The sequence below is a fragment of the Pseudochaenichthys georgianus genome, chromosome 9, assembly GCF_902827115.2.
Source record: "Pseudochaenichthys georgianus chromosome 9, fPseGeo1.2, whole genome shotgun sequence".
In the NCBI taxonomy this organism is placed as follows: domain Eukaryota; kingdom Metazoa; phylum Chordata; class Actinopteri; order Perciformes; family Channichthyidae; genus Pseudochaenichthys; species Pseudochaenichthys georgianus.
Window position 1 is genome coordinate 21,755,803 of NC_047511.1, and position 18,984 is coordinate 21,774,786.

Below are 18,984 nucleotides of genomic sequence, written 5' to 3' on the forward strand. Positions count from 1 at the left end.
CATCAAATGGCCAATTCACACTTTATTAGATTATATTCTATTAAACAAACTGGTCCAGAATTATGGAAAAAAAAGGTCCCGATCTTAACACGGGTCGACACCTAACTTAAGACCCCGCTGTGGCTACACATCAACTTTACAATCAACATATTGCACAGAACAGTGATGGTCTCAAGTGAAGATGTGACCCCTGACATTAAGCTTGTTAGGTGCAGCACTGTTAGAGATAATGCACCCCACAGTTTAGCTGCACGGCTGTTTAACCCAGGCTTGCTGCCAGCTGACTGAGAGAGACTCATTGGCTCTTTGACCTGTCGAACAGCTGTTTGAGTTGGTCCTTAGAGGTGGCCTCTGATTGCTGCATGAGGTCAGAGTGGCCCTTGGTAACACCCCAGCCATCGGGGGAAGACATGGAGGGACACAGAGGACGACCAGAGGCTGGCTTCAGGTTCTCCCAGTAGTCGCGACGTGCTCTATAGGACACAAAAAGTCATACCCGTTAGAACCCACTGACACTTAATATTTTTCACAATTGAATGAGTTTAGGTGATATTGAGTGAAGGATTAAAAGTTGCTTCTGACCTGGCTCTGACCCAGGGCTTGGTGTGCATTTCCAGACCAGCACCCCAGTTGCCATGTTTCTCTGACGCTTCTGGGAGGAAACCTCTCTCAGGGGCCAGCTCCTCTGCAACAGCCCTGATGTGGTAAGGCTCAAACCCACAGCAGCCTCCAATGAAGCGGATGCCAGCATTATAGGCCTCTCTGGCGTATGCGTGCATGTCCCAGCGGGACAGGATCCTGGGCTCCAGACCTGACAGAGGATTTATACACATTTTATTCCTGAGCGGTTGCTTTTGGGTAATTTCTTTATTTCTACATCAAATAATTGACCTTGCTGGATTAAGTAACAATACACTAGCAGTGGTTATACTCTATGTGCATGCACACTGAGAAAACCTGCTTTTGAAGGGACAGTTAAATAAAAAATACAAAAAATACACATTATCCTCTGACGTGTAGTGCTATGTATTAATAAAGACACCAGCTAAGTGTATCACTGCACAGAAAGAAGTGTGCATCTATTTGTGGACGAGAAGCTTTCCTGAGCAATCTAACGTTACAGCCCAGCAAAGGAGGCACTATTAATGTTAACATCTCCAGCTGTCATGAGCCTCTCGTCCACGGGTAGATGCTCACTCCATTCGGTGCGAGTATACGATCGGCAGATTTGGTTATGTAAAACAAAAAAAGTTCCTACAGGGTCTGTATCATCTTGAATACTGGGTCACAATTAGGCTACTGGAAAGACATTGCTGTTAAGTTTTACAAATGTATTTGTTGGCACTTTGAGCACCACAAGCTGGGTGTGGTCTAACTTCTTTATATTCAAAAGATAGCAGGAATTTGTATAGCTGATATCTTCGACACAAGGCAAATCACTGCAAAACAATTAAGATTGATAAACATATTACAGGTCAGAGGAAAAATATGTATTTTTGATTTTAGGTTTAAACTGCCTCTGATATATTGTCATGTGTGGCATGGTCACATTTAAATGCAGCACAGTATATTATTACCGAAGGGGAATTCTGGCAGATCGATGAATCCCTGACAGCTGCAGTCTGGGGTGTGGTATGCCAGAGGCTGCACCATGTAGTGAGCCTTCAGACCGGCCTTCTCCACTCCCTCCTTCATCATCTTGACAGCTTTTACGCAGGTCATGGGGTCAAAGTGACAGTTGATTCCCACAATCTGAGCTCCTATAAAAGAATGTGAATTTATGTCAGCTGACTCTTACAGATGAGCAAAAAAAGAACACATGACGAAGAGACAGCGACAATTGTGGTTGAAGATTTTGGTTATATCTATAACACATTTTGCATTTGGCTGGTTTCTTTTTAATGGTAATCATGTTGGTGCAGCCTACGTACCAAAAAGGTTTTGGCACGTAGGCTTGCGCCAGTTGTTAATTAATGATACCAAGAGTCTACAAACAGATGTGTCTACCAGTTAGAAATCGGACCCTGCCAGGTCACACTGCAGAAAGGTCATGAGATGATAAGATATGTTTATATGAACAAGTTTAAACCTGAATCTCTAATATTTCGCTATAACTACTTTTTGTATCCATTAACTAGTTCTGTTTGAATTAAAGAACACTGAACTCACCAGCTTTGACCAGCCTGACGGCACACTCTCCTGGTGAGACACCGTGCATGTCTCCATCTGGTCCGATACACAGACAGGCAGCGACGGGCTTTCCTGTCTCCTTCAGCACCTCCACGGCCCACACAGCCTCTTCCACATGCTCAAAGTACTGCAGGACAATGACATCAGCATTTTCTTAATATCCAGGAAAAAAATCAAAAAAATCTGGAATGAATATGGTTATTCTAACGTTTTTATCCTTACCTCAGCAATCAGGAAGTCGACATCTTTCTTGACAAACACATCCAGCTGTTTCTTTAAGATGGCTTTAACCTCTGTCTCACTCTTGCAGCTCAGGTAGGATGGAGTCTGACAAACTCCCCCGGCAACCAGAGCGTCGCCCTCGTTGGCAACCTCACGGGCCAGATCGCAGGCGGCCTCGTTGATCTGAGCTCCCTGCAGAACAGAGCAATAAAGGTGAGAATCAAGAAGACAACCGTGATACACATAAATACATATTTAAATAGAAAGTTTGCATTGAGATTAACAGTTTAATAAAACTGCTAATGGGCATTTCATCCGAATGTTTTATTTTGTTTGTTGTGTCACTGTTTTCAATGCGCCACATGCAGGATATTCTGCTTATTCCTATGGCAGTGAGTGGTGTGATGCCCCGTTAACTTACAGTGAAGGAGAGCTTGTTGCCCCTGTTCTCCAGTTTGTCATCGCTGGCGTAGAAGGTGAAGGTCTGCATGACATTGGACCCGGACCTCAGGAACTCCCTGTGCAGCTGTCGCACTGAAATCATTAAACAAATAGGATTGCATATGGCACACACATCCAACTTAACTGTAACATACAGTAAAATGCATAAGGAAAAGGCATTTGCAGGTAACACATGCAAAGGATTATTTTAAGTAAGTTATTTGTAGGTTGAAATAGAGAAAAAGCTGGTAAAATAGTTGGTTCTCACCTGCTTCAGGGTGCTCTACGGCGGCCTCAGGTGTCCAGGGACCGGCCTTTACGTAGCCTCTCTTCTCCAGAGCAAACACAAAACCTCCATCGCCGATCACAACCTCTCCAGCGTCAAGACGCTCCAAGATTCCCTGTCATGACAGGACAATGTCAACTTAGAATCATGCAGAATAAACATGAATATTATGCTGGTGATGAGCCTCTAGAATAACTCTTGTAGATCACAATGGCTCACTCGGATCAGACTGATTCTGTTTGATTAGGCCGGAGGAATAAAGACACTGGAAAAAATATGGATTATGCTTAGTGGTTTCCCAAATTCAATGTTCCATCCTCCTTCTCTCAATGACCCTGGTTCGTGAAGACAGCAGCACATGTCTGACAACAGCTGCACAGCTCCTCATGACTGAAAACTAAAGTCACTATAAATGAGGGATAATCGTCATCGCTATATTTGTCCAAAAGGAAAAACAGGTTTATTTAATCATTATTGTATAGCGAGGGGTCGAGAAGAGTCTTTGTCTGGTCTTTTTTCAGGACACATTATAACTATATGTCTACATGAACTGCTTGAGGGTTAATTGGTCAGTGACATCTGACCAGATATGCCAGTTGTGCAGAAGATGCCTTAGATATACTATATCCCTCTGCCCAGAATAAGCACCACATATATGGTCATGGTCTAAGACACAAATATCTCAAAACCTAGGCAAAAAAAGCCAAACATAAACCATTCTTTAGTTTGCAGTTCAATATAATAAGACATAACAGACATTATAAATCCACATAACTAATTCCCTGTGTTGCTCTTCTGCAGGATGGTCTCAATAACATACTCTTCCTTCAAACAAAAGTTCACTCATACCTTCTTTGCTGGTGCCATAATCCTGCAGTAGTGTGGACCCCTGACTGGATTAGAGGGGAGCAGGAGGCCACTTTAAATCTCTCTGGAGGAGAGGAGGGGTCAAAGAAAGGGCTGCTCTGATTGGCAAGAGGCAATTTACACAACTGCAATATTGACTCACTCCCCTCCCTTCTGAACGAGAGTATTGTGAGTGTCCCTGTTAATTATAGGTTTTGGGGTGTTTGTCTGTCCTGTTGATTTATGTGGGTCTATGTTTTTTGGACCCTGACTAGACAGATTCATAACTTGATATTTTGGAACCACTTTTAACAAGCCAGGCAAAAATCTGTGCATATGTGAAATGTATGACATACAAACCCCAATTCCAATAGGTTGGGACGTTGTGTATAACGTCAATAAAAACAGAATACAACGATTTGCTAATCCTTTTCGACCTATATTCAATTGAATACACTACAAAGAAAAGATATATAATGTTCAATCTGATAAACCTTATTGTTTTTTTGTAAATATTCAATCACTTTCAATTTGACGCCTGCAACACGTTCCAAAAAAGCTGAGTCAGGGGCAACAAAAGTCTGGGAAAGTTGAAGAATGCTCAAAAAACACCTTTTTGGAACATTCCTCAGGTTAATTGGAAACAGGGAAGTGTCTGGAACGTGTTGCAGGCATCACATTCAAAATGAGTGAATATATAAAGTTGATCAGATTAAACATTACATATTGATCAGGTCGAAAGGGATTTACAAATCATTGTATTCTGTTTTTGTTTACGTTTTACACAACATCCCAACTTCATGGGAATTGGGGTTTGTATTTATGGTACAAGACACTGTTTTATATCTTTCTTAAAATGGAACAGTCTAAAAGTGCTTATTCCCCAATGACAACACATAAACATAGGTGACAAACTCAGGTTTATTTTTGGGTGTTTACATAGTAAGACTCTCGCTGTTTCAAGTGCTTTTGACATCCAAACTGAACCCGGAAAGACTTCCCTCCTTCCCCCGTCGCTCTCTTGTTGACAAACTGCAGGTATGGGTGCCTCGGTTTCCTCGTCTTGCTCATGCAGATGACTTGGCCTTCTTCTGCATCTCCATCAGATGCTTTATCTCCTGACTGCTGGTGGCCTCTTTCTGCTGCATGAGCTCAGCATGGCCCTTGGTCACACCCCAGCCTTCCGGTGTGGACAAGGACGGGCACTTGGGACGTCCGGATGCGGGAGTGATGTGCTCCCAGTAATCACGACGAGCCCTGGGGGACAAAAAGACACATGTTACACATAGATACCTTGTAAAAATGATCTATACAAAAATGTGTGCATTCAAGTATAATCAATATTTGGGCTGGTGTACCTGGCTCTGACCCAGGGTTTGGTATGCATCTCTAGACCAGAACCCCACATTCCATGTTTCTCTGAGGCTGAGGGAAGGATCCTTCTCTCAGTGGCCAGCTCCTCAGCTATAGCCCTGATGTGGTAAGGCTCAAACCCACAGCAGCCTCCAATGAAGCGGATGCCAGCCTTGTCGGCCTCTCTGGCATACACATGCATGTCCCAGCGGGTCAGGATCCTGGGCTCCAAGGCTGAGAAAAAGGAGGAGACAACTGTGAAAAGATGCCATATACACAACTGTCCCCTACATTTGTTTCCAAGACAAAAATATTACCAAAGGGGAATTCTGGCAGATCGATGAATCCCTGGCAGCTGCAGTCTGGGGTGTGGAATGCCAGAGGCTGCACCATGTAGTGAGCCTTCAGACCGGCCTTCTCCACTCCCTCCTTCATCAACTTCAGTCTTCACGCAGGTTTCAGGGTCAAAGTGGCAGTTGATTCCCACAATCTGGGCGCCTGGAGAAAATAGGAAATGCTTTATGAAATATCAGATAACACAGCTGACTTTAAGTAGGGAAACTAAGTTGTACATTGAAAACGTACCGGCCTTCACCAGCCTGACGGCACACTCTCCTGGTGAGACATCGTGCATGTCTCCATCTGGTCCGATGCACATACAAGCAGCCACAGGCTTTCCACTGGCCTTGAGCATCTGCACAGCCCACTCTGCTTCCTCAACATGCTCAAAGTACTGCAAGGACAAAAACAACACCGAGGTATTATTTGCTCTATTGATTATATTTCACATTCATTGAAGTATCTATGATATGACATGACATGAATCCACTTCAGCAATCAGGAAATCCACATTCTTCTTCAAGAACACCTCCAGCTGTTTCTTGAAGATGGCCTTTACTTCTATCTCACTCTTGCAGCTCAGATAGGAAGGAGTCTGACACACTCCACCAGCTACCATTGCATCTCCTTCACTGGCGACTTCTCGTGCCAGGTCACAGGCTGCCTCGTTGATTTGTGTCCCCTGAAAGATTAAGGCATTCTGTTGATGACCATTGATCACAAATCGCCATCATGTTTATTCATAAATTAGCGTGGAGTAAACTAGAATTGGCAAGATTTGCACAGTGGTGCATTGGCTCGGTACTCAGAGATTTTTAAGCTCTGACCCCTGTTCTCCAGTTTTCATCGCTGGCGTAGAAGGTGAATGTCTGCATGACATTAGATCCTGCTCTCAGGAACTCCCTGTGCAGCTGCCGCACTGAAGTAAACACACAAATGTGTCATTTATGAGGCAAAACGTTGTTCTTTTAGGTCTGTGCCCCTTCCCTACATGTAGTTTTGGATACAATATGTGTATGTAGGCTACTGCTTGACTAACCAACCTCAGGGTGTGTGACAGTAGCCTCAGGAGTCCATGGCCCGGCCTTCACATAGCCTCTCTTCTCGAGAGCAAACACAAAGCCTCCTTTGCCAATTACCACCTCCCCAGCATTCAGACGCTCAATGATACCCTGTGAGGGCAGAGGGACACATGCATATCACACTTTTTACACTGAATGGTTTAAAAAAAGAATCCTGATGTTTTTGTCGTCTTCATTTCTCAACAAGGACAACAAGGAATATATACAACTTCCAACAAACCAAACAGACAAAAGAATGCATGTGATTTTAAGTAATATAAATTACAATTTTATGTCATACAGTTCTGCAGTAAATTTTGCATTTTACAATAGATACATGTATGTTCTGTAAGTGTTTATGTGAGAGAAGCTGCAGTTCAAAGGTGCAAAGATAAAAGCAGTGTTTTGCCCGAGACTCTCCAGCAGTGACCGCTTTAGTCTGGCTATTACACAAACCTCGTGCAAGCTCGTCACCAAATACACACACACACCAAAAACCTGCACTGACAAGGTTTCTGTAACAACAGCACAGTCAATAGATCAATGGGAAAACTATGACCTGCAGTACATAGATGTTGCATACACAAAATATATACATGTATGTTGCCTCAAAATACAACATAGAAGTAATGCACATTCAGGTTAGTTTACCCTCCTGCTGTGTCCAAAGAAAGAGTTGATAGATACAGTACGTGTGTGGGGGAATGAACGTTTTAACTTTGAACCAGATCTTTGGGAAATATATTCCCTCCACCTTCCAAGGAGACAAGAAAACTGGTGTTCGTGTTTTACTCACCTTCTTACCAGATGCCATATCTTCTTCCCAGTTTAAGTTAGATCACTTATCACTTGGTAACAGCAAACCCCTGTTCTAGCCCGAAGAGTGCACACTGAGTTGCTGCTCACCACATTTATACTGCGGAGTGAATATGGGTGGATTTGGATGCCGAATTCATGAATAATTAGTCAACACAGTCAAGCTCACAGATCAATGCATGGGCAACAGTCGGTTCAAGTGGGGCAGAGTCATGTGGTCTGATATAGAAAGAGAGATATGCCAGTTTAATGATTTTATGAATATCTCTAGTTTAAGAAGTAAATGATGGACCATTTTGATGTTTTCTCTGTATTAATAGAAAAGTGCTGCATGTGATCATTGCATTAGTTAAGGCTAACCAGTAGCTCGTCTGCCCACAGTCTTCATTGCATAATTGCTGTCAGACACAGATTAAAACATGTACAGACACAGATACGTGGATATTGACCTTCAGTAGAGTACAGCGTAGTTCTGTCAGCTCTGGGTCTATCCAGTTTCAGCGGGAATGTTTCAGATCGCCCTCCTCGAGCTGTTCAACAGAGACAAAGTTCAGAATACGCCTCTAATCTATGGTTCACTATAACATTTCCTCTGCTTGCATTGGAGAAACACAGTTACTCTCTGATCATCTAATAAGACTGTTTATTGCATTGCATAACATTGTTAGATCCAGACATTTATCTGGCAATAGTTTGTAGATACGCTGTTTTTTCTACAGAAAAGTATTTTCTGTCATTGAAAATCATGCTCTGCAGCCAAGCATTGTACAAACTCATCGGACTAGACTTGATGTTGGACTGGAAATAGCAACAGGATGTGTTCAATCTTTGATGCATAATGCTACGTTCACACCGGACGCGATGCGATGTTTGGGGGCGGCGCGATTACATGTGAAGTCAATGCAGAGACGCGGACAGACGCGAATTCGCTCCGACTGCGAGCATGAAGCGGTGGACGCGGCGCGAATCACGCGATTGAACTGTGCCGCGTCAAACGCGAGAGTTCAATTTTTTCAACTCGAGCGTCAAATTCACATGACGCGTTCTCGCGGAAGCCAATCAGCGGTGAGGATCTCAGCCTGCCGTTACTGACGTTCTACCAGAAATCATCAGCCATTAGCTGTTAGCAGTTAGCACACAGAGATCACAGCTCCTCATAGCTGTTCAGAAACTGTACAGAAGTTAAACAAGTACAAACCACAGACTGTCTGTGTCATGGCGAGATAGGTTGTTGTGCTCCCTCTCTCTGTTTCTGTTTCTTATCCTATATCTAATAGAACTGCTCGGGTCTTGATAGATTGAGTGGGGAAGTTCATGAGATCTTTCTAGAGGGTTATCAAGAATAACTTTTATCCAATGACCTTTTCCCTCTCTGTCTGTGTCTGTGTATTCTCTTGTTCAGATTAACCCAGCCAAATCTTTTTTTTCTTGTTTTGTATCTATATCTACGCCGGGATCCGGAGTCAAGGCTGATCCTCTTGCTGTAGTCCTGTGTCCTGGATCCTCTATCCTGAGTTCTGGATTAAGTCGTGGACTTCGGGTCGTGGCTGAACCTGTCTCTGCGGTCCTGCCTTGGGTCTCGTCATGCTGCTTCCCTGATGGCTTCCACAGGATTGTAGCTGACATCCTCGTGGATTCATCTTCTTATTACAGACACATGCATTTCCTAACATTTGGTCTATATGCTGTAAAATGTATTATCTCTTCGATTTACACACGGCATCTATTGCACGTCTGTCCGTCCTGGGAGAGGGATCCCTCCTCTGTTGCTCTCCTTGAAGTTTCTCCCATTTTTTCCCCTTAAACTGTGGGGTTTCTCTGGAATTTTTTCCTTGTACGATGTGAGTGTCTAAGGATAGAGGGTGTCGTTTTTCTCATACTGATATTCTGAACAATCTGTGCTGTTGTATTTGCTGTAAAGTGTCTCTACTGTAGGCTATTTTTATTATATGTACAGCACTTTGGCTCGACCAAAAATCGTTTAGAAATGTGCTTAATAAATAAAACTTGATTTGATTTGATGGTGAATACAGTCGCTGGTTTATTTATGTCTGTAGGCCGTTGTTATAAGTGTGGAGTGAGCATATAAAACGTTAGCTTAGCCTGGTTGACCCAATCTCCATTCAGAAAACAAACATTTAAAAAGATTTTTCGTCTGCCGTCTTGTCTGCAGACTTGTCAAGCATTAATTCATGGTTTTTACTAACCGGTATCAGTATGTTGTTATGTCGGCATCATTTAGAATACAATTTAATCACGGTAAAATATGTTAATTTTGTTGTAGTTGTAGCTCCCGAGCCAGCGCGTCTTGTTTGAATGATGCGAGTAAACACAGCTGGCAGCCGCGGTGAAACTCGCGCGATTAGAGCGAAGCGAATATTCGCATTGCGTCCGGTGTGAACGCACCAATAGACTAGAGCAGGGATGGGCAAATGGCGGCCCGCGGGCCGCATGCGGCCCCCACCTCCTCTTTTTGCGGCCCTCAGATTAATTTATAAACAACGTAATTAATTAAAAAAAATATATATATATATATATTTTTTTTTTTTTACTTGTAGTACTGATACCGTCCACTAGACTCCTAGTTACGTCGCGAGCTGCGTAGATGATTTCAAATACCGCGAAATAATCTGTGACACATTTGTGTGTATTGTGTTTGTTTCCCGGGGAAACCTCACAAGAAACACCGGCTGTTGTTATGCCTGCTGTGACGTTAAGTTGCCTCTTGTAATTATGCCTTTACAAGCTTACAAGTTGTTTTTATCATCTGAATTTGGAGAAACAAGTTTAATATTCTTAAAACCAAGACTTTGTTTATTTGAAATCAGATGAAAACAAACTGTCACGGACCCTGCCGTGTTATCTATGATTACTACGCTTTTCATTCATAATTTCAGCGGGAGGGAGGGGGAGTGATGCTGAGGAACAGCAGTCTGTCTGTGTTGACATTCCCCTTATTGTGGAATAAGGGGAATGCAGAGACAGGCTACAAGTGTTTTAGGTTCAAGTTAGACAACTAATGTCTGGGTTAGTGTTCATGACTTCATGTGTATGTCATCTAATGGTTAATCTCAATACACACACATTTTCCGTGCTTTCCAATAGTTTAAAATAGTTTTATTCCACTGTTTAATAACCTGTTCAATACAAACATGCCACTTGTAAAAATGAAATAACATTTCTGTGAACTGATATTTGTTTTGTGAGCTTATTAGAGGATGTTCCCATTTTTTGGGGATGTTCCCTTTGATTGTAAAATGTCAATGAAGATGCCAGACTTAGTATATTTGTTAATAATTACATACAACACATGGAATTTGTGTGTGTGTGTTCCAAGTGAGTCTGCGGCTCCCTGGTGACCAGTACATCAATGATGTGGCGCCCACCACCATCAAAGTTGCCCATCCCTGGACTAGAGTGATGCGATAGGAGCATTTAGAGCGAAGCGAATATTCGCATCGCGTCCGGTGTGAACGTAGCATTTAGACTTAATGTTTCCATTTCATGAACATATCAACCCTATTTGGATATGTTACTCAATAAAATCATCACATATCTAAATGAAAAGCCCGGAACTAATTTATTTAAGGGGAAATAAAAGGGGAAATTAGACAGATTCTTGTTTACAGGTTGCAAACTGAGGTATCTTTCTTCTGGCTTTAGCTTTTATTAAGTGGTATCAATCTAACTCTCAGTAAGAAAATAAATAGTTAGCGTAATTCGGAAAATGTCCAAGCTTCTTAGCCAAGCCATTCTGAAGTTATGACTCACAACATAAAAGCAGGCTCTCAGACAGACAAGAGAAATGTGACGATAAGAAACACAGGAGACTGTGACCTTTAGCCTGCAAACAGTGACGAAACAGAGTAGCCAGGAGAAAAAGTTAAAAAGTCACTAAAAGCAGTTTCTCAACCTGGTGGGAAGGTAATGGCTGTTTACATACTACCCAGCATTCATCAAACAGAGAAGTCGTTTCTCCTCACAGGCAGCTGAGTTGTTTTGCACTGAGTGGTCTGTTTACCATAAGGTGCAGTGCTACAGTAGCTGCACTTGCAGAGGAATCACAGGAACTCTCTGAACCCTTTCCTCAGGCACAACTGTTTAAGTGTGTTGTGCACATGCTTTCTTCAAGTCAACATGTTTGCTAGCGTGTGGTATTTATGTGTAGAGCAGACAAAGCAAAACATATGTGTCAAGTGTCACTTAAGTGCAGAGTTGCAGAAAATATTCATGGGAGAAGAGACCCTCAAATTCCAAGTGCAGACAGACCCACAAGCCTGGTCTGAAAAGAGCTCAAAAAATGCACCAAAGTGAACTCTGCTCCGCATGTCCCTTATTAACTCATGTTGACTGACCTAATGTTATCCATTACACAACGAAGGGACCCAAGGAGCTCGAAATTACACAGGGGTTACTCTCCCCAAGTGATCAGTTTCTTTTGGGAAATGTACTGTAACTTCATTGACCTTCTCTTTCTCAGAGTTATAATACGATGCGATAAGAAGACTTTAATTATCAGATCAAGTCTGGTATTTGACTTGCATCACAGCAGCTCTTTCTGTAACATCAACATGGACAAACATCAAGACATAATACAGGGAAAAAAACCTAACATTTAACATCACAACCACTGAGAAAAACCCTTTAGCGTGCATTTGATCTGGGATTTATTTAACATATGGGTCCATATGATTTTCATTCAGTTCTATGAAATCTATTTATATGGTATGTGTCTACCATATATCATTTCTTCTGAGTTATTCCAGCTATTCCAGTCAGAGTATCATGCGTTGACCAGCAGCTGTACTCAGTGACATTTTCTCTTTGCAGCCACAACTAGTTCTCGCAGGCTGAGGCTGGAACTGAGGCCGTCCGTGCAGCTGCAAAGAGACCAAAGGCTGAAGCTCCAATAGTTGAAGGGGTGAGCATCGTGAGTGAGACTGGCGTAAAAAAAAGTGTGCACAAAATTGCATGCTTGGTTCTTTCTGTGAGGAAACACATATGTGAAAGACCTGGGCTGACACTGATAAAGTTGAGGTTAACTTTTAACTCCTGATTGATCAGATGTTGGGCTTGTCACATGGTTTTTTGGTCAGGTGGTACAAGTTAAAAAGATAGGTGGTCCAACATTTGAAATTGTATGTTTTTATATTGCAAACTTTATTGCAATGAAGGTAATGTTGCTTAACGTTAACTTTAATTACGTTTTCACAATTTCTTCAGTTTATAAGTATATCATTGGAAATTCACAAGTTTAAGTGTGTGTGAAAGTTCCCCATGTGCTGAGTACCCTAAACAATATCCCACATGTGGTGTTTCCTGTGTTGCCTGACTCTCTACTCTCCCTGTTATAGAGGGACTCCCTGTTTACCTCCACCCCTTCCTCTGGTCCAATCACAGCTCAAGCTGAAGAAGACATTCTGCTGAAACCGTCCATTCTTTGTGGATTTGAAGGCCGCAGAAAGACAGATAGGGAGAGAGACTGAGTGCGAAATGAGCCAGAGAAAGAGAGGGAGCACTCTGTGACCTTTTAAACTTGATTTAGTTTTCATAGGCTTTTTTCTAAAGTTTCTTACGATTCCACCACACTCTAGGGAATAACACTAAGGCATACTTTTTCATAGGTTCTTGAAATGTTTAAAATGTACTGGATAAAAAGAATGCAGTAAAATGATACACTGCAATACTTCTTTCAGACACCAGAGCGCACAATAGTGCACTTTCTTCAGTATCTGTTTGTCTATGGACAAGAAACTTGATTTAATGGGTAAAGAAACATGAATCAGATGTTTTATACAAGAGATCACAGAATTGTGTGTTTGTAGGAAATATGGGAATGACATGTTGTTGTGGGTCATCAAAACTCAATTTATTTAAAGTTGAGGTGACGTGTTGAGGCGTGTGTGCTATCCAACTCCATCAAAAAACACCAAATGAGTGAAACTGTTCGTGCCTTTGAGTTCTCAATCTGTACTGGAGGCTTTTGGCTAACACCTCACTAAGACAAATTATGGTCTTAAATTGTCAGGAATTAACACAAAACTGATTTTGTACGAATTTGACTTTTAAATGAGTCACCAATACCAACTAGAAAATGCATTTCCTGCAGAAAATGCGTGCGAATGCTGTAAACTGTGAACATTTATGGCTGAATTTAGCTGAAAATGCAGAAAAAGCTGAATGTGTTATTAGCTGAATTAGCTGCTTTTAGCTTTAAGGGGAACGTTAAGGGACATTTAATTTACAGCGCTGAGCGAACGAACCTCCGTGTTTGAACCTCTTAAATCGCTGCATAGCCGATTTATTTGGACTGGATGATCCCAGAGGGTCTAAAGATTCTTTATAACCCAGTTTGACATTTTTGAAACCTTTATTCTATTTGTGAAAATACAAACAAGGGAGATTTCAGTGCTTTTTTCGCATCCTGACCACATTAGACCAGGTCCTGATCTAAAACCACTAGACCTAGACTCATCAAATCTGGACTGGATTATCCCACGGAGGCTAAAGATTCTTTATAACACAGTTTCAGATTTGTGAAACCTTAATTCTATTTGTGAAAATACAAAAAAGGGAGATTTCAGTGCTTTTTTTTTTACATGTAGACCACATTAGACCAGGTCCTGATCTGAAACCACTAGACCAAGACTCATCAAATCTGGACTGGATGATCCCAGAGGGTCTAAAGATTCTTTATAACACAGTTTCAGATTTGTGAAATCTTTATTTTATTTGTGAAAATACAAACACAGGTGGAAGGCTGAGGTTGCTGCAGATCAGGATCAGAAAGTGAACCTCCCAGCGGGGGGCAGGGCACAAACAGGACGACACTCCCTCCCAGTACCTGCCAGAGGACAGCAAGGCAAGGAGCACAGACAGGCAGAAGGGGGGAGGGGTCGTCACAACATGTTCTTTTGTTTTTGTTTTATTGTTCTGTCTTTGTATTTAAGTATTCCAGTAATGTATGTTGCATGTTTTAATTTGATTGTATTTACTTGTTTAAATGAAATTTGTTTTAGGTTCACTTATAAAATCTGTCCAGGGACAACAGATGAAAAATAGCCTCTTGGCTAACTCTGGCACATTTACAGGAATGTTAATTAATGTGCACTGTCCCTGTTAAACAAATGAATAAATAAATAAAAATAAGTGTATGCTCCTCATTTAGGTGATAATTCTTTAGCTACAAAGTTTTCGTATCTTAAATACTGTTTCATAGCAAACAAAAAAATGAAAGGAATTCAGGTTCATGAGATAAAGAAAAAGGCTAACCTTCAGTCTTTCATCCATTTTGAACAGCTTCTGCTGTTTTGTCCTAAAGCAAAATATGAATAGCAATTATTTTTCTGAGAGAAGACAGGATTACAATGAACCAACTTTCTCATACATTGTTACCAAAGTGTTATTTTCTAATCTTGCCATGTTTTTCACATTCCAAGCAAGTACTCAAGAGGACATACTGTAATTAGGCAAACAAAGCTTGTTGCTTAAAGTAAACTTGAACAATGCTAGTTATAGACTATATTTAATTTCCTGTTGAAATGTTTTGCCTGCAACTGTAAATACATTACTGTAAGTTTATATAAGTATACCTACTTATCTGTTGAATTTTTATTTGCAACAAAAAATTATAATAAATTTGAGAAGTAAAGACTTTATTCTTCCTTAATTAGCTGTCCATACTTACCCGATTTGATGAGTATAGGTCTAGTGGTTTCAGATCAGGACCTGGTCTAATGTGGTCTACATGTAAAAAAAGCACTGAAATCTCCCTTGTTTGTATTTTCACAAATAGAATAAAGTTTTCACAAATCTGAAACTGTGTTATAAAGAATCTTTAGCCTCCATGGGATAATCCAGTCCAGATTTGATGAGTCTAGGTCTAGTGGTTTCAGATCAGGACCTGGTCTAATGTGGTCTACATGTAAATAAAAAAAGCACTGAAATCTCCCTTGTTTGTATTTTCACAAATAGAATAAAGGTTTCACAAATCTGAAACTGTGTTATAAAGAATCTTTAGACCCTCTGGGATAATCCAGTCCAGATTTGATGAGTCTAGGTATAGTGGTTTTAGATCAGGACCTGGTCTAATGTGGTAAAAAAAGCATTGAAATCTCCCTTGTTTGTATTTTCACAAATAGAATAAAGGTTTCACAAATCTGAAACTGGGTTATAAAGAATCTTTAGACCCTCTGGGATCATCCAGTCCAGATTTCATGAGTGTAGGTCTAGTGGTTTTAGATCAGGACCTGGTCTAATTTGGTCTACATGTGAAAAAAGCACTGAAATCTCCCTTTTTGTATTTTCCACAAATAGAATGAAGGTTTCACAGATCTGAAACTGTGTTATAAAGAATCTTTAGCCTCTCTAGGATAATCCAGTCCAAATAAATCGGCTATGCAGCGATTTAAGAGGTTCAAACACGGAGGATTGTTCGCTCAGCGCTGTAAATTAAATGTCCCTTAACTTTCCCCTTAACTGCCTAATTGGATGCTCTGAATCGGAAGCCAACTTCAGCGTCGTGCATAATAGTTGAATGGTTTCTGCAGCTGAAAATAAGCTGAAGGAGTTAAATATCAGATGTAAGCAGTGTTGTGCTAGTTACTGAAAACCAGTAACTAGTTACCATTACTAGTTACTTCATTTCAAAAGTAACTCAGTTACTTTACTGATTACTCACACCAAAAAGTAATGCGTTACTGTGAAAAGTAACGTTTTAGTTACTTAAAAAAGGGCTCCCATTATATTAATGCCCTTAGCCTTCATTTCAGTACTGTTATTGCATTGGAGAATAATACAATCTGTTGATCAACTTGACATGCATTATATGCAATCTGGATTGCATCGATATTAGCTGGCTTTCCCTTTTTGTATATTCTTTCTCCAGGTAGTTGGAAAAAGTTTTCCGTTTCATATGCCGGTGTGCCGCCCGGACATGCCATCATGCTAACTAGCTCCCTGAAAGCGGGTGACTCCACTGTAGCAATAGCCTGCATGTGTTCTACAACATACCGTGCAATGGCTTTATCGACTTTTCCCTGGCTAGCAGTCCCTCGGTTAAGATCCAGCCGCTGTTGCTTAGGTGCAGATGGAGGTGGAGTGGCGTCGGCTGACGGCCCGTCCACACAGCGGCGTGCGTTGACGCTTGCAGGCGGGCGTGTCTGACACTCGACCAACAACCAATCACATGAATCTCCCGCCCCTGACACACAAGCAGCGGTTTGATTGGCTAGAGCTTGTACTGGCATATGATTCGATTGGCTGACGCCTCACCGAGGCGTCAAAAGTTGAACATTGCTCAACTTTTGCAGGGAGCCACGCCAGCTACGCTCCACGTCGCTTCCCACGATGCATTTCGGCTAAAAGTGACATCACCCCATTCAAAGTGAATGGGGAAGCGTCAACGCACGCCGCTGTGTGGACGGGCCGTGAGTCTCTGTGGTCTTAGCTACTAGCTTCGTCCCAGCATGTTGTTTTTGCAGATGTTTTAAGAGATTTGAATCACTGGTTTGGGCAGTAGATAGGCTCTTTGACCCGCCAGGACACAACTTACATTTAACTAAAACGTTCTTTTCTTTGTGCTCGACAAAAGTGAAATAGTGAGAATATCTCCAGGTGGAGAAACTAGACTTGAGCTCCGCCGCCGCCATGATAGTCTTGTTAGTAAACAACACAAACACGCCCACAAGCCCGTCTCCGCATGTGACACAGGAAGTATTTAAGTACATTTACTCAAGTACTGTACTTAAGTACAGTTCTCATCTCTGTTCGCCTGGCTGTGTGTTGACTATATAAAAAAACTAACGCAGTAACGGAGTAACGCACCATGTAGTAACGGTAACTGAGTTACTACATTTAAAAAGTAATGCGTTAGAGTACTAGTTACTGCCAAAAATAACGGCGTTACAGTAACGCGTTACTTTGTAACGCGTTAGTCCCAACACTGGATGTAAGTAGTAGTGAATGAATTTGTATTAAGATGAGAAAATAAAGTAAAAAGGCTTGGGAAAGCAGCAGAATATTTTGACTGTAAACTTTTGAACTAACTTGATGGTGAATTATCTGTCGCCATGGCAATGGCATTTGATGACACCCCATAATACGCTTAGATGTGTTGATGGCTGCATCGTTACCAAACCTGTGAAGTTTTGGGCCATTTCGAGTATTTTCACTGAAGTTATGAGAAAACCGTGTTTCATGGTGAGCAATTCTACGGTGGCCCTGAAGTGCAAGACACCACAGCATTTCGATTTTCACCCATTTATTAATTATATGTTTTACATTTGATAACACCAATGTGTTTAATAGTGGCAACTTCTAATTGTGGGAAAAACTAAAACGTTCAGTAGAGACGTCCAATAGAACATTTTGCAAAACACAATAGTGTAGTGTGTAGTTCTGGGGGGGCGTTCGATTCCAGTTTTGGATAGTCTGGCGTGATTTCGTTCCATTTCAAACAGCTGTTTGACGCTCTGTGTAACCTTGGCGCACTGCCACTACAACATCCAATCCCAGACCTTGAAGAGTAATCACTGGGACTGTAGTCCTAAACGATAGCTGGGGGTTATGGGTAGTGTAGTGTCTTCGGCCATCCTAAACTGAAAAATGTTGACAATCGCAATGATGAACATGAATGTGTACACATTCATGAAGTAATCTTCGTCATAACTAGCAAACTAAACATCATGTACATGTAGCCTACTGCACAAATAATCAGAAATAAAAACTCATTACTCGCATAAAATGACATCAAAACGCATTTTAATGGCCAAATGAACCTTAAAATAGGCATTATGAAGGTCTATGGGACGCCCTGCCCGTAGAAGCCTGACGGTCAAGGGGTCCGCTGTCCGCAATGAAGGTCTATGGGACGCCCTGCCCGTAGAAGCCTGACGGGCAAGGGGTACCCTGTACGTAATATAGCGACGGGGAGGGCCCCTGACCGTCCGTCAATATATGACGGGATGGGAGTGATAACGTGTTGCACACACACACACACACACACACACACACACACACACACACACACACACACACACACACACACACACACACACACACACACACACACACACACACACACACACACACACACACACACACACACACACACACACACACACACACACACACACACACACACACACACACACACACACACACACACACACACACACACCACACGTGTTGAAATGTAATTGTATCACTGTATATATATATCATCATTATTAGTGCAGCATTCGCACTAATAAGGAGTTCTATATTCAGAAATGATACATGTATATTTCTTAATATAAGTTTGTGCACAAGTATTAAAAGAAAACATAAACCCAAATGACCTGGACATACAGCTTCTCACGGTTGCTATGGTGTCTATTTATGTTGTCTATTAAGTGTCAGCATTTTGCACTATGTTGACACTTCTCCACA

General features: G+C 41.6%; 1 protein-coding gene and 1 pseudogene across 1 annotated transcript; both read right to left on the reverse strand.

Moving 5' to 3' along the window:
* Window positions 1-4: 4 nt before the first annotated feature.
* Window positions 5-4,050, reverse strand: LOC117452088 (betaine--homocysteine S-methyltransferase 1-like). The gene is made up of 8 exons (XM_034090546.1): window positions 3,989-4,050; window positions 3,122-3,254; window positions 2,834-2,946; window positions 2,413-2,604; window positions 2,170-2,317; window positions 1,578-1,760; window positions 583-811; window positions 5-473 (listed from the first exon to the last, which is right to left on the reverse strand). The coding sequence occupies exons 1-8, from the start codon at window positions 4,004-4,006 to the stop codon at window positions 296-298; spliced, it is 1,194 nt and encodes a 397-aa protein (XP_033946437.1). The 5' UTR covers window positions 4,007-4,050; the 3' UTR covers window positions 5-295.
* An 838-nt stretch (window positions 4,051-4,888) lies between these two features.
* LOC117451956 (betaine--homocysteine S-methyltransferase 1-like) lies at window positions 4,889-7,713 on the reverse strand (annotated as a pseudogene).
* Between the last annotated feature and the right edge of the window lie 11,271 nt (window positions 7,714-18,984).